This window comes from Nicotiana tomentosiformis, chromosome 12, assembly GCF_000390325.3.
Source record: "Nicotiana tomentosiformis chromosome 12, ASM39032v3, whole genome shotgun sequence".
NCBI lineage: Eukaryota > Viridiplantae > Streptophyta > Magnoliopsida > Solanales > Solanaceae > Nicotiana > Nicotiana tomentosiformis.
The window spans coordinates 25,294,004-25,311,039 of NC_090823.1; the positions used below are offsets into that span (position 1 = coordinate 25,294,004).

Sequence of the window (17,036 nt, forward strand, 5' to 3'; positions counted from 1 at the left end):
GACATATGCGTCAATAGACATGTTATCTAACTCTATCGGACATCATAAGCAACTTCAAACCATAGAGAAGGTAATACACATGCTAGAGCCTAAATATGTCGCTATCAAACAAGTCAAAAGGGCGCCTAGAAATCTCATCTTCATTCTTTTATTCCTTAAATCATATTCTACTCTAAAAATAAGAAACTATGACCCTGATCAAAGTACATCTCGTGGAAAAGAATCGAGACACAAAGAAAAACTACGGGGGATTATTACTTCCTATAAAAATAAATAAAAGACATATTTTTAAATTTTTCTATTTTTATTTTTTGGTCAGACTTTAAACCCTCAAGAAAATTGTCAAGGATATCCATCGTGGGGAAAAATTCATTTTTTTTATTTTTCTAAAAGAAAAATTATTCAATTAAACTAGCACAACTAAAATAGCACAGAAAGTCACTCAGACAATCTCTTCACCCCACACTTAAAATTGTGCATTGTCCCCAGTGCACATCGTAACTAATAAGAGGGTAAAAGAAATTTCATGTTAGGCCAAAGGCCGAAACACTAGTAGCTCATGGGGTACTCAGACTTCTCCCAGGCATTTTTCTTTGTGCGGACACCCCACACTTAGTTCCAACCATCTGGCTTGTTGTTGCTTCGTTCCAATAGATTTGTTTTCCATGCTCCTACAAAATAAAAAATGACACTACAAAAATAATATAATAAAAAAATTAATAAAATTTAAATAAAAGAAAGCAGTAAAGTTGGGTTGCCTCCCAACAAGCGCTTGATTTAATGTGGCGGCACGACGCGAATCACTTTTTGCCTCCACCTCGAGCTTATGAATTGAACCCCAAGTTTTGTTTCAAGCTTATGATTATGCTTTGTGGGGTGGTGGAACAAATCTAACTGGCCCAAGGAAATAATGTAGTATTCTGCACTTCTTGACCTTTAGATGAGGTGTGTAATCCTGACTTTCTCACAAGAAGAATTCCAGAATGTAGACACCTTGTTCTTCATTCCTTGACTCTTTAAGTGGCTCGGATGAATCTATTTCTATATCATCATCCAAACACAATATGAAAAAGTGCTAGGAGTGTGGACCAATGCGCTCAACTACAATAATTGTGGGACTGTCAACATCCTCAACACCAATGACACTAGAGTCAATTAAATATGTATATTCAATATCCTTGGTTGACTCCAGTATCTCTTCTATAATATTGGCACCCTAAAATTCTAGTTTGATAGATTGTTGGTGTTCTACTCTGACCTCTTCCATTAGCACCTCAATTTGTGCATCTATTGCAAGCTCTTTTAGGATACTATCCACAATATTAGCTTGTTGAGCATTAAATGCTTCAACTAATTGACTCACTTGTGCATCCAAGTTATGAATAGTTGTCCCTTGCATTTGGATAATATACCATTGCCTTTGTATTTGTAGTTGTTTCTCATTACTTTGTTCCATGAGGCACTTTAATATATCTTTGATCTCCTTCAGGTCAACTTCCTCGGGTTCTTTGTTCCTGTTAATCTCACAAGAAAATATAAACACAGCCATAAAAGTGATCATCTTGACCACCACAAATATCAGATACATTCTACACATAAGATTGAGTTGGTGCATATAACTTGCTCTCGGAAATATTTTGATAATTTTTTCATGAGTGATTTCCTCCACTATATGCATAAGGAGGATCAAAAGTAGAATTACCAATATCAAAACTCTCATAATTCCAAGATGCCGTGTCTTTCAAATAAAAAAAATTAAAAAAAATTCAAATACTAAAAAACAAAATAAAAGTTCAAACTAAACTTGAAACCTAGCAATATTTACACATGCAGCTACACCGTTAGTTCCCCAGCAACGACGCCAAAATTTGATCACGCCCAACTCTAATCCTAAAAAGGATAAGCGGTCGTTACAAATATAATTCGGTGTAAGAGTCCGGAGTCGAATCCTACTGAGAACTAAGGCTTAGCTACAACTGTTCAGTATTGCTAAGAAATACAAGTTTAAATAATTTTCTAGTTATAAAGATTGTAATTTTTATTTTAAACTAATTAATTAACAAATACTAAAAGAAGTAAAATTATCAACTAACAAGAATAAGGGTTGGATACAAGATTAAGGAGGTATAGAGTTATGATTTCCTCAATTGTCGGAATCCTTCCCTCTTCGCCTTCTATAATTTTGCCTAAGTATTCTCTACCGATCGTGAGTATTTCAGGTATCATAATTCTCTTCTGAGCAACTACCACAACTTACTAGACGTATTCTTCCGAACTACGCTAGCTGGCATTAATTCATCGCTCAGTAAGATCAAACCAATATTTCGTTATTCCTAATCCCACCTTTAAACCCTCCGTATTGATTCCTCACATATGTTAGGAGTGATGTTCAACAATTACCTAAATATATACCATTTTTCAAGCAATACATACTAAATAGGCATAGTCAATTGATGGCCATTCAATCAACAACAGTAAACACATAGTTAAACAAGTAGAGAAATACACCGGCTCAATTATATAAAAACGTAATAAGACTTCATCCTACAAAAGGTTCCATAAAAAATCTAGATAACAAATTAGCTATTCATAATAGTATGCAAAACTACAATACTAGAATTCATAACCAATAATGAAAATAGGAAGAAGGAAGTGAAAAACTCGTAGAAGAATTCTCCTCCTTGCTCCTAGTGTGTTCTTGCCTCCATAGGTCGAATCCCCTCTCAAAAACGTCCTCTCTTCTTTGACATGTTTATGGAGTATATATAGGCTAGGGTTGAAGTCTCCAAGTCCAAATCCGAGTCAGAGTCTTTTAATTCACGCACATTTGATCACCGGACTATAGACTTCGCGAGGCCAGGGTTATAGTGCGCTCAACCTGGCTACAAAACTGGCTACGCCTGGCCTGTAGCGCGGTCAAGCTGGCTATAGAGCTGGCTATGCTTGGCCTGTAGCCAGGCTTGGGTACTCCATGCTTTTGTGCTCTTTTCGCGTATTTTTGTCCTCTTTTGTGCAACTTTAACTCGTCTTTGTCTTCCGATGTTCCTACACATAAAACAACATAATTTAGCTCAAACGTCGCACAATTAGCCACTAAAATAACAACATATAATGCAAGTAATGTACTAAAAATATAGCATTTTAGCCAAACATCAGTTATCACTCCGTAGGACATATGAGTTTTATCTTTAGATAACTCTATTTTCCTCCGTCTCAAAATACTTAGTCCTTACTAAAAATGTTTGTCTCAAAATACTTGTAGTTTTATTTAACCAAGACAAATTTGAGTAGTTTTTTCCTATTTTACATCAATGGGCTGATTTTGTGAGTTCGCATACGAAAGAAAAAAGTAGCTTACCTTGTGCTTTTTAATATTTATTGATCTTTGGAAATTAACAAGTGCAATAATTGACATCTAATCTTTACCTTTTTATGTTTATGGCGTGGTTTATAGACAAGCAAATTGATTTGATCCCATAATAATAAATAAATTATATAAAATGTAAGACTTTTAGAGTTGAAATCGAGATAAATATCTGACAACTTGGTTCCGGGAGCAAGGCTTCCGAAGACAACAATAAGAATAACGTTAGATAGAAAATAATGTATTCTTTAGCTTGGAATAGTGTGTAGCATAAGTTTGTCAGAACTTTCGTGTATTACAATGGTTGTTGAAGTCACTATTTATGACTATACCTAGGGAACAAGGTCCTAGTATTAAGCCTCTCTCAAATGATAATAATGGGGGCCATTAATGAATATGTAACGGGAGGTCATGAATGCCAAAATTTTCTGTAACAGATGCGTATTTAATACTGAGGAATATTTTTCATTGAATGTCATCTGGTGGCAAACATTCGTTTGCTCCCGTTGAAAATATTCCCTTCAGGATCTACTTGGTGCCAACCGAAGCCATTGTCCTCGGTCTTGGTTTCCACTTGCTTCATCTTCCGTCTGCCTCTGGTTCCACGTGTCATTCTATCATTCGAGCATTTAATATGAACCGTATTTACCCTGTACATTTTACATTTTGTATAAAACATTACTACCATAAACAAATCTCAGTACTACTAATGAGACAATGGAGAGAGAATTATTAAAATCTGAATCGATAGATATGCATTCAACAGATTTTTTCTCCTCAGCATTTTGCGGGGGTGGGGGGGGGGGTGGGTGGGTTTCATTAATATCTCAATGCTTCTGGATTGTAAATTTTCATCTGGATGGTCTTGCACTTGAAAGACATTTGGACATGCAACAATCATCCAACAAAAGAAACAATAAACTAATATTTCTCACCTATTGAAAAAGCGTTTGGACATTATTAAAGGTTAAAACCTAAAGAATATTTGAGGTAGTTCTAGTTTTTTATATTCGATATTTGATTGAGCAATAATTCAATATTGAATTGAACTTCCCTTGGGCACAGGGCAGAGCTAGGGTGACGTAAATAGTAGATGTTAAATAGCTAAGGTTACAATTATTTATTATACATATATTTCGAATTCCCATCCTACTCAGCTACTGTTTGGGCCTTGACTGCCCTATTCATGGCAGTACTTGATTTTTTATAGGGATTTTTTTGTTTCTATACAATATTTGAAAGTTATTTATCAAAATTATTCTAGTTTTGTATATTACCCGCCCTAAATAAGGATTACATATAATTTATATATATTCCACCTTAAAAGGCTCTCAATCCATTATTAGTGACTTTAATTAAGGAATTTAGTTACATTCTTTTCCTTTTTTCTCTCCTATCTCCCCTCTTCTCTCTAGATCGAAAATATTTAGCAATCAAATCCAGTAACAGTTTTCATCACAAAAATTCAAGGATTACGACACAACAACCGGGTTAGCAACAATTAACTTAAAAGAAGATAGGAATTTTCATCCCAAAAATTTTAAACGGAGGAATTGATTCAATCATTAAAGTCGATTACTTCAACTGTCTCAGCATTGAAAGTCATTTTATTGGTGAAATCGAGAAAGAAAACTAAAATTTGCAAAGTTTCAATTAAAAAATCTCAGAATAAATTCAACTTCAACTTTGAAATCTGAAATTTGTTAGTTGTTTTTGGGTGGGTGTGGCTGGAATTTATCGAAAATACTTGGACAAAGTTATATACAAAAGTTGAGAAAAATTGAAAGTTATTTGGACTGGTTTGAGTCAAAATTCGTAACTGAAATTGATTAAAAAATATCTTTACGACACATGTATCTCAAATGTATCTCAATTGTTCGGTTATAAATCATTACATAAAGATAAATTATTTTCAAATATGAAAAGGAATAATTCTTTTTGCATGAACTAAAAAGAAAATAGGTTGAAAGGTTATTTGCAAGCCTATTATATCTAGCCTCTTAGGAGAAACTGAACATAAAGAAAAATACAACACTTAGTGAGAGAGGTAGAGCCACAGGGTTCTTCCACTATTTGTGTATGGCACCTCCTCTAAAATGAACAATGGAGATGGGTTAAAAGAGGATTTCAGGATGGATCGAGTAATGGGTTTGGACAAATGAACCGGTTGTTTTAAAATGTTTATTGTCCCCCCACGTGTCTATTTTAGTGTTGGGTCTGGATCTCTTGACGGATATGGGCATTTTTGTTCAAGTGTAACGGTATAGGGCTATATATGATTGAACTTTGCCGTGCATGACTTCACCAATGAAGCTATAACTCCTTGCTTCACATCATTTAATAGCTTTAAGTGACAGAGATGGGTTTTACAACACTACGCCTCAACCCTAAATAGTACCCACTGTTCTACTGAAACGTCGTGCAACATAGGCGACACTTCAATGCAGGCATCAAGATGTAAAAGTGTGTCCCATGTAACCATGAGCTCTCTCTATCTTGATGAGGACATCACGAAACAATTAGAATTAAAGTTTTACTTATTGTAATTATTTCAATTCTCTTGTCCTGTTGTCCATATAGTTTGTTGTCTGTGTTTATAGTTATTATTCCAGCATTAAACGTATTCATTTATCTTTTGCTTCTTTATTCATTAAAGTCCAAGCTTTATATGTAGTTTACACTTAGGGTGTATTTGGTATGAAATGAAAATATTTTTCAATTTTTTCATGTTTGGTTGGCTTAAATGTTTTGGAAAACATTTTTCTCATGAATTCATTTTCCTCCAATTGGAGGAAAATATTTTCCCTATTAAGAGAATGAGAAAATATTTTTCAAAACTCTTTTTTAACCTTCCCCACCCTATTCCACATCCCCACCAACCCCCTCTGCATCAGGTTTTGTTATGTCTAAACTCTAAAGTCGTACGTTGTTTGCAATGTGGAACTTCTCCTTGAGCGGACGGCCAAACAAAGTACATATTGAAAACAAACGAAACGAAATTCACTTGGGTCTAAAATTCACTTGTCTTTGTTAATAGTACCGTCCTAAATAAAAATATTATTAATAATACTTTATTTTCATGTTATAGATAGATTTTTTTTTTTGCATTTCAACAAATGAGTAATTTTTTTAAATGATATAAAAAAGTATTTTTTTTCATTTTAACAAAAAAAAGTACTTTCTTTCCATAGAAAAAGTAGTCTTTTATTTCAACAAAAAAAGTATTTTCTTTTCGTGATGTAGAAAAGTATTTTCTTTTATTTCAATAAAATGAGTACTTCATTTTGATGTTGTAGAAATAGTACTTTATTTTTCAACCAAAAAAAAGAATATTTTCTGTTTAGTTATAGAACACAAATTTTAAATTTATTTTTGCGTAAAAATGCAACACATTAGTTCCTTTGGGTTTGTGTGAATTTTTAGAAGAATAATTAAATTCGTTGAAAAAAATAAAGTCCTGAAAACGTTAAAAATTTAGAAGGGGGCGAGCAAGGAAACATGGGGGAAGGGGGTGAGGAGAGTAGCATAAAAAATATTTTCTGCTCTCTAACCAAACACTATAAAATATTTTTTGGAAAAAGTTTTTCGCTCACCAACCAAACAAGCAAGGAAAAATAAGTGATAAAATCACTCATTTTCTATGAAAAATATTTTCTAGGAAAACATTTTCCTTCCTACCAAACACACCCTAAAAGTCATTGAATTTCGCAGGATTTATGATCTTCAAAGTTAGGACTTCCAAGCATTCCTCCTACTAAATTGTTATTTTGTGTGATAGACCTCTGAAATAGAAAGACAACATCTTTACGCTGGCTATTCTTCTAAGGTTAAAAATGGTTAAGACCATTAATTTTCTAGAAGTTTTGAACATTTTCAACCCTCGTGACAGGGTGGAGTTCAGAGATCATGTCCAACTCCAAGTTTGAGAATATTCTCTTCGATTGGGAGCACTAAAAACCTTCATAGTGAATCTGGATTAGTCATGCCAATATATAGCGATACTTTAAGGAAAAAATTGTGGGAGAAAAATTACCTTTAATTGCTGTCTTCGTTTGAGGGAGGAGAGTATATCAAGAAATCACTTGAAGTTACGCGTAATACATAAATCATAACATGAAACATGTAGAGAAGAGAGATAAAACAAACTTAAATCGCACACTAATTACTACTTAGCTATACAACTGTTTTAAAGAGTGCTACATAAATATATCACCAGTTTAAAAGACAAAAGGTTGTTAACAAGGCATAGCAGTTCTCTTATGATCACACCCTTTTTACATTATATAGATCGCCTTAATGCTACCATATCACTAATTTGCGACTCAGTTGACTCCCGAGTGAAGACAAGTGGGGAACCGGCCTTTTACGAGCTTTTGCCTTCTTAATCTGGATCAGCTGGTCATAAACACACCAGGGAAAGCTAATGAAATGATCTCTTTTCAACCCCTCATTGTAGAGACCCCAATATGTATGATGATATGTAACATGGTACCAAGCCGAAGCCTTTGCTAACATGTCATCAATATCACTACGCCTCTTGAACCAGGCCCTTGCCTCCTTCCTCAAACACCTCACAGCAACACCAATGGCCTCTGCATCTTTTCTGCGGTCAAAAGTTTTTGATGCTTTCATGATGCCACCACTAAGTATTTCAGCCTCAGTTTTTATGCCGTAGTAGTCCATTAAATTACCAAGCTTGTTGTCGTATTCACTTTTGTAGTAAAAAGCTTCGTCAATGTAATCTTCGAATCCATCGACTATCATATCACTATCATATGATTTCCTGGCAACATCCCTTGTGAAGGTCGCGATGGAGCTAGCCTGGGGTGTTTTGTTCTTCACTTTCTGGAAAAGCTTTCCAATAACTTTTTCCGAGGGATAGGTTGGCTTGTCTGGCTTTTCCATGAAGTCTGGGTATTCTTTAGGGCGCAACTGAGATGGTATTTCAGCTGGAACGCCAGTCTTTGGAAAGTCAACTGCAATTGAAAAGAGCTGAGCAAGTTGTTTGCACGGATCGCTCATGGCCATATCAGGTTCTCTGTCTGCAAATACAACGTGCGCATTTGCTATGATTCCCAAACTGTCATTAACGATATAGTTGGTGAAGTACTCTTCAACTTCCTGCAGTAAGCAGACAGTGGGCAATTTTTATTGCATATACACATCTATAAGGTAAGAGAGGTTGAATACATCAGAAGCATGCTAAATTATGGAAGTAAAACTTAGTTGTTCGAAACTAGGGGTACCTCAATTGTGACATCATGATCCAACTGTGTGGTGGGTGCTGGAGTATAATCCATCGGCTGGACTTGCCTTGGCGGAATCAAGTCTGGATCCCAACAAACAAAGTAGATATCCCCATCCAAATCACTTCCAGAACATTCATTTGGATGAGGTCTGTCATCAAAGTTAACCACCGAGTAACAACGCCATGAAAAAAAAAAGAAGAAAGAAACCGTTCAACATGGTAGGACACGACTAGTTGCATTTTCTTTAAAGTTTTTCTAACTGCACTCACTAAAAGAAAAAGACGTTGATTGTTAGTAAGACCATGCAAGCAATGGTAAATCCCTATATAAGATTAACATGGAAATCAAACAGTTAATAGGATTCCAACGTGATGTTTTACCTTTTTCCTTTCTGGGGAAATACAACACAATCAACCATGTGGTGCAAAGCTGGAACATCAACAGCCCTTAAAACACGAATATCACCAGGATGCAAGCATGGATTTTTTGCAACGACCACGTTTCCCTTGAGAATGAAATCACAGTTGGCGGATCCACTGTCATTAAAAGGATGCGATTCCTCATAAAACTGTCTACGTCCAGCACGAGAAAACTGAACAAACACCTGACCATATTCCAGGGTTCTGGATTCATCCAAGCATCCCATCATCGTTCTACCATTTGGAATAAATATTCTTGTTCTAGTCCGCAAATCGAGCAACTTCGAAGCCCGGAAAGTTTGCAGCATCATTGAAAGAAACGGCTCAGCATCAGGCATATAACCACAATTTAGCATCTCCTTGAGAATATTAGTATTCTCTCCAGGAGACATCAATTCTAAAGCTTCCTGTGCCTTCAAAGAATCATGCAAAATAGCATCAAGCTGATCTACTGCTTCATTTTGCTTCTGCTCTAAAACATCATCTATCACCCCAAGAGTAGACAAGAGAGTAACCAGTTGACGATTAAGATAACAAGGCTGATATTTGCTCCATCCCAGGACATCTAACTTTATGTTGTTTGATTCATATTTCAACATGCTCTTTCTCAAAGATAACTTCATTGATGAATATGGATCAACAGCCACAACACCTTTATATCCACCATAACGAATCTGAAAAGAAGATGGAGTATATTGAAGGCCACATTTTATGGCAACTCTATGAGCAAAGTCAGCAGATATTTTTCCAATTCCATCTGAAAAGATGTAGTTGGTTCCATGAAGCGAACAAACTACATCAGGAATAACTTCAACCTCATGCCTACCAACACTCAAAGTTTCTCTGGAGGAACCAAAAGATTGGCCAAGTCTGGCAGCATATTTTGCGACATTCCTGATTTGCCGAAAATCACCCATCCATGTTCTTATATCATTTGCAGTAAGGCCAGGTCTTGATGCAAACATCCACACTGAATTATCCCGCAACTGGCTCGATGAAAATGCAAGAAATTCAAATCTTTTATCACCAATTATAAAGCCATTCCGAAGAGTTGATAGGATCCTCTCATAGATGTCTGTCCTGGTACCATTTCCAGTACTAGCTCTTGGTAATAAATCTGTAGAATGTATTTTCTCCCACTCCTCATCAACAAAAGAAACTCGAAGAAAGTTATTTATGTCTTCAGAATAATTGCGCAGAACCCGATTAGATACGTTTACCTCTGGACCACAAAAATAAACTTTGCATGGTGTTACTACGACCCTTCTTACATACACCAATCCATCATCTAAAGTGATGGACGGAGATTTTGGAAGTTGTCTGCCCTTGAGGTACTCATCATACTGCTCAGTTAGCCACCTCACTGGATCATAACAACACTCCTTTAAATAGTACAGTTTCTCCAAGGCGTGTTCAATGCATGCAATATTTCTCCTTCGAGGGTCAACTAATTGGAAAAAGTTAAAATTTAATGCTAGCCCAGGAAAGCATCCATGTTGTATCAAGGAACTAATTTTGAACAATATCTTGTAGGGCAACTCAACTCCTTCAGGAAGGTGGACAATGGGAACCAGAGCCAATTTTTGAGAGAATGAAAAGGTGAAACCAGTCTGTAAAATAAATTGGTTCATACTTTCTTTATAGTAAAAAAAACTTTCGCTGAAATTTGGAAGTTGAACACCATTACGAAACTCCAAACATAAGCTAGAAGATAGCCCTATCCAAGATGGAGTGAAATCTGTTGTCCTTACCCACTGATCATCAGGAGTTTCCTTAAAGAAGCTATAACAGGAATCTTCAAGTCTCTTATAGATCCGAGGAGCACCAAATAACTAAATCACAGAAATCGAATGAATAAATCAATAATAAATCTCATGGTAAATCAGTAAAGTAGACTACAGATCTACCATATTTCAATTATATAAAGCGATTATATTAACTGATGCAACTATACTCGTGAAGAAATTTAGTTGGTAAAAAGAAACTGTCAATGTTCTCTAATCATCTTTCGAGTTTTCTTCTTTAATAAAAACTAAGCACAAAATATAATTGAACTAAAAGGGCTATCCAAATGGCTCTAGTCTATGAAACACACTTTTTGCACCTAGTAATTTTCCAGTCTATTTCACATGATAAATATAGTACATGCTTGTTAAAAGACTATTAGAAGCAATGCAATACTTCAAAATAGATGTCTAAGCCGTAGTCAAAGCAAAAATTACTGACAAATGAAAACAGATTATGTAAATAACACTATTAGAATGTCTCAACTAGCAAATATCCCAAAAAAATAGCTGAAACGGTAAAGGTCGACTCAAACTCAAAAAAGGTCACTCAGATAAAGAAATAAATTACAATTTTAAAGATGCCAAACTTTGCCCAAAAACCATAGCAATATATTTTTACCCATCATAAACTCCTGATTAGGGAGCAAAGAGAGAAAGGATAAAGGAGGAAAAGAAGAACTATCTTGATGTTAAGTTTACAGAAATTCCTCAATTATTGAATGAACAAAGAAAATTTAGCAATCCTAAACCAATTTAGAGTCCTATATTGGTGTAATTATACTGGAATTGAGCTTTATAGGTATGTCTAATTCTCCCAGGTGTTGCTGCCTTTTATTTTCTTTCCTTATTTGTAATTCTTGTAAACGTCATTTTAAACCCCAATGGCTTGAGGGAATAATCAAGTGAACTATTCCCCACCTTCTTCTCTCCCTTCTTGTTTCTCAATATTGTCCACGCTCCAAATATTCAATCTTGGGCGTGAGTGAGAACGGGGGTGTTTAGAGTCCCGCAAAGGTATGGGATGAGGTAATTAATTTCCTTATATAGTCTTGAGCAATCTCAATTCATGAGCTTGCTTTTGGGATTGGATTAAAGCCAAAGGTCCATTTCCTAACAGTTTCCATATTGTTCTTCCTGTTTGTCAACGAATGAGAAAGAAAAAAACCGAGGAAACTAACAATAGGCAGAGATGTAAATGGGTTGTCACATTGCAATATTGGGGAGCTGGAAAGGGGAGAGAGATTGAGTTGGTAGTGGCTGGTGGGGAAGTTGGAGAGAATGGAGAAATTGACAACCACGATCGTAACTCACCCACTAGGTCTTATGACCCAAGTGTTCACGTGTAGCATTCTTATCAAGTTGAAGTGTCTATCTGGACACTAGTAAACATTTAGTGTCTAACTGACATTTCATGCCAACTCCGAGTGGCTATCTGTGTATTTGGCCCAGTTTTCCCCATTGAAACAATATCAATTTCCTACACTTTCAGACTCTAAATAGCACAATTTCAAAGCTCACGAACAACAATAACAAATTCTTGCTGCATCATAAAATCTTGTGAGATCTTTTTTCTTTGGGATAAAGAACCTTGTTACAGTCTAGATCTTGTCTCTGAAGCCAATCTTTAGCATATATTCTATCATTATTCATTAACCAATGAAAGTCTTTCTATTTTTGGCTTTTGGTGACTACGGCCTTTTGAGCAAAGGAAGTCAAGAAGCTACAAGAATATGTTTAGTGACTAGGGCCTTTTGTAAAGCAATCAAGAGGACCACATAGGAAAGCACAGATTGCAAATAATATAGAGCCATACTCAGAACAGGTTCTTATCATCATCGGCCAGAAAGTTTTGACACACTATATATCCTTTTCCAGTATTACACAAACAATTGACAGCTGCAAAGCTGGTATGCGTCTAACTTTTGCATGCATAACAGATATACAGAAATGATTTTGCCTCAAAAGAAGGGGATCAACAAACAATAAGACACTAAATACATGAGAACTGTGTACTATTCAACCAACAATCAAATAGTCACAAATATTCACAAAGACTACCACATGGAGAAGGATGAAAAGCATCGCAAAAAAGGTTTAAAATAATTCAAAAACCTGTAGGAGGAGAAACTGAGCATTTTGACCATATGGACGATGAAGGACAACTTGCCATATATTTTCATATGAAAGCTGGAGTTTATAATCAGCTGAAGCATGAGATAAAAAGAAGTAAATTTTCTTCAATCCAATGCCAAATTTAATTGAAACATCTTTACTTCCCAACACTGCAAACTTCTTGTCTGATATCTGACATCCAAAATTCAGAGTTACGCCATCCATGTGTTCCACATATGTCCGCGGTTGGACAATATCAGTTTTCATTTCCCAAGCCTTCAAATAAGAAGGTCCATAATACAACCCCTTACTAGCCAAATCGATGATAAATTCCGCGCTTTTGTTGTTGGCAAATTGAACTTTTGCGAATGCTCTACGTCCTCCTTTGGACTGTTTAACCTCCAAAGCATAGACAGTTCCATTTCCTGTATGATTCTCTAAGAATTTCTTGACTGCTTCTGCAGACAGAAGATAAGGGAATCCAAAAACCTGAATTGTCTTTCCCATATAGCCAAATTCCAAGTGCAGTTCAACTGTCAAATACTAATCACCACCAGATTACCCTCTGAAGTCACATACATGTGTAACACAAGTAAGAATACTTGTATAATAAAAATAAAATAACAAGATTAAGGTAAAAGAGTTACTAGCTAAAAGAAGAGCTAAAAGTTACTTGGTAAAGAAAGAGCCAAAAGTTGCAAATCTAAGACCAAGTATAAAAAGGAATACAGCAAGCTACTACTAGATTATGCACCAGTTTAATAAAAACTTAAAGATAATAATTAATAGTAAAGACGACAGTCGATGGTAAAGAAAAACCTCCATTAAACTGATGACTAATACTTTCCAAGCTTCTTCTTGATCATATTCCTATCTATGAAACGTGTAACTACTTATTCCCTAATATTAACAGTTCCTACAGAAAGAACTGACATACAGAGACACAATCAAGTCAGAACAATCCAAGGTTGAAATTAGGAGAAATATTATGAAGAAATAAACCTGATTGATTTGAGAATTTTGGTCAATTTCGGTCAATCAATCATCTAGCTAAATCCTAAATGGGGGATTTTACTTTCTTCAGTGTAGCAAATTACTAACTTACCTTATCATATGAACCAAGGATTTCTAGTGCTTTTACGCTTGTATGGTCTTCTATACTGCTTTTTGCATAGATGACATCATAGTCTGGTGCTCACATTTGCTTCTTAGGCAGTGATCAATGAAGAGCTAACTAAAACATTAAAATGAGATGGAAATAAAAGAGTGGATATATTCTTCCACTAGGAATTTTACCACCATGATCAGAGGCCGACCTATGTGTTATAGTGAGGGGTCACCTTCGAGCTCACAAAACCATGAAAAAGATTCAAATAACTCAAACTTCAAACAAAAAGGAAGCTTCAAGAAACAATTGAGACTAAAATGAGGTAAATATTGAAGCCAAACATTATATAAGATGCTTTAAAGTTTAAACACATAAACAACACAAGAACCAACAAGGGTTGTGGAGTAGTACAAGAGGTCTCAATTCCAGCTCAGAGTATAGAGTCGCCTTTGTTAGGATGTGTTTTATCCTAATATGGGACTTCCTGCTATGAATCCGGTTTTAGTCTAACCTCAATGATACTGATACCGAACACCGGATGAGACAATAATAAAACCAGTGAAGCCCCACAAGCAGGGTCTGGGGAGTACAGTGCGTAGGCAGATCTTACCACTACTACTGATCCGGATTTAGTCTAACACCGAACACCGGATGAGACAACAATAGGTCCAGTGAAGTCTCACAAGTAAGGTGGTTTCCATAGACCAAAAAAAAAAGTAAAAACAAGCAATATCAAGGGACAGAATGATAATAACAGCAAACTAAGAGCCAGAAAATAGACGGAAGTAAGCAGTAACAACAATCATCAATCACAGCAAGATACTAAGCGCAATAGGAAGTGAATCAAAAGTACAAGCAAGATGAGATGGGGGAATTAGAAGAGACTCACTTACTATGCAAAAACTCCTCACTTACACTCTATGCCTCAAAACCATCTGATATTTTAACTACACTAACTAGTAGTGACACAAACTACCAACTTTCGTTTGAAAATATATAGACAGATAGAGGAGAGCATATCGTCAATCCCTAGTCAATTTTCTTTCCTTCCAAGTAATGTTTCCTTCCAAGTTAAGCATACTTCTTTATGTTTCTTTATCAAAAGTATTAGATTCCTTCAACGAACAAGGTACAATAATGTAGCTTTTTCTTTCTTACTTTTTTCCTTTTGTTCCTTTCTAAACAGGGTACAATAATTCAATTGCGAAACTTTTGGGATTGTTTTGCTGACGTATTGAGAATTACGTAAGACTACCAATCAACGCGTTTCGACGAATCATTGGTTCAATGGTCAAAATTCTTCCTGTTTCTCTTTTTTATCTTCTTATGCTTTGTTATTTTTTTCTTTCCTAAGACCTTCACATTTGTTTATCAACTAGAGTCTTGGGTACGCGCATTGCGCCTATACAAGAGGCGGATTCAGGATTTAATGATTAAAGGTGTCATTGTCTTTAATGTAAATTTACCTCTAGTCAAGGAGGTCGAATTAGGGTGTACATTTGACTAGTTCGCTCAATTTTGAATTAACTTGGTTCGGTTCGGTTCGTTCAATTTTTCAATTAATTCGGTTCACTTCATAAGATTTTTGATGCATAAATACACACTAAAAATGTTTGGTCCTTGAAGGAAAAAATAACATTAACCAGATCAAAAGAAAAATGATTAAAACATATTGAAATATCAAAATTCGAAATTTAGAAAAGAAAAATAAAAATAAATATACTTTTTTAATTTAAATAACTAATAAAGAAGGAAATGTATAAAGAGAGAATACAAAGATGAAAATAAGAAACTAAGAGGAAAGAGAAGAAAAGAAAATTATGGAAAAAAAGGGAACAAGGAAAAGCAAAATAAGCTTTGTTAAAAAATGAGTGAGAGGAGATTCGACCCTAGGTCTAAGGCCTAACAAGAAGCACTTGGACCGTGGCACCTACCATAACTTTATTCATTAGGGAATTATTTTGTACTGTTTTTATATGAAATATCAGTGGAATATCAGTACTAATATAAAATTCTACCGGAGCGACCGGGTAGCGTACCACCCCCTTTCCTCTATATAGATTCGCCCCTGCCTATAATAATGAATACACAAATTTTAAAAATTATATGCATATTATTAGATAATTTGTTTGAGTTATAAAATATAATTTAAGTTTTTTAAAAAAAATAATAAATATTATTCTCATTTAGTTAGCTTAACAAATGAAGGAATTTTATTTAGATGCCTTATTGTTATTTTTTCTGGACTTATATCAAAACTTAGAAAATTGTTAATATTTATAATTCTTTAAAGATTTATCAAATAACACAAATTAAAAGGGCTCCAAAAGCGGATGCGATCAGGCAAGGGTAGCTCTGAAGGGAGAGTTGAGCGGAACCTGGCATAAGGAGTAACAATCGCTATTGATAGTTTCCGTGCAAAAATTGTGGGGAAGGACAAAGGAAAGAGCGATGGAAAACCTATATTTCTACTCTTTCTTTCTCGTCTGAAGGCCTCTTTTTGGCTTCGGTCAAACACTTTTTCTCTGACCCAAATTTTTTATTTTGGCACACGCCAAAGTGTTCCATTTCGGCGGATTGAAAGAGCCATCAATCACTATGATCGATCTCTTGGTCTTTTAAAAATTTATGAATGAAAAAAAAATTGGCATTATTCTTTCTAAATATTTGATAGTGACAATGTAAAGTTTAAAGAATGACTAATATTGAATTAATATTTTACAAGAAAAAACTTAGTATAAAATTATAGCGAGACGTTTTCATTTGTTGGACTGAATGCAAGAAAGAAACAAATGATAACTCATTTATAATCTAGTTGCCTTCTATAATTTTACGAAATTTCTTAAATTAGTTTTTTCACCTATTTGAATCTTCATTTTTTACTATAATTAATTTTGCTATATTTTATGATTTTTTTCAATGTCGATACTCTTATTACAAAAATAAAATTTATGTACTTTAAGTGTTTTTTCAATTTAACAAAAAACATTTCTTATA

The 17,036-nt window shown here is 34.9% G+C and overlaps 1 protein-coding gene across 3 annotated transcripts; it reads right to left on the reverse strand.

Moving 5' to 3' along the window:
* Positions 1–7,500: 7,500 nt before the first annotated feature.
* Positions 7,501–15,118, reverse strand: LOC104114603 (probable RNA-dependent RNA polymerase 1). Of its 3 annotated transcripts, XM_018777134.3 has the most exons (6): positions 14,929–15,118; positions 14,037–14,165; positions 12,932–13,496; positions 8,994–10,864; positions 8,611–8,761; positions 7,501–8,485 (listed from the first exon to the last, which is right to left on the reverse strand). In XM_018777134.3, exons 3-6 carry the CDS (start codon positions 13,436–13,438, stop codon positions 7,664–7,666), a joined length of 3,351 nt encoding a protein of 1,116 aa, XP_018632650.1. In that variant the 5' UTR covers positions 13,439–13,496; positions 14,037–14,165; positions 14,929–15,118; the 3' UTR covers positions 7,501–7,663. The 3 variants fall into 3 exon arrangements, with proteins under 3 accessions (XP_018632650.1, XP_009623378.1, XP_009623376.1); XM_009625083.4 differs by lacking the exon at positions 14,037–14,165 and having other exon boundaries at positions 14,933–15,118; XM_009625081.4 differs by lacking the exon at positions 14,037–14,165.
* Positions 15,119–17,036: the final 1,918 nt, after the last annotated feature.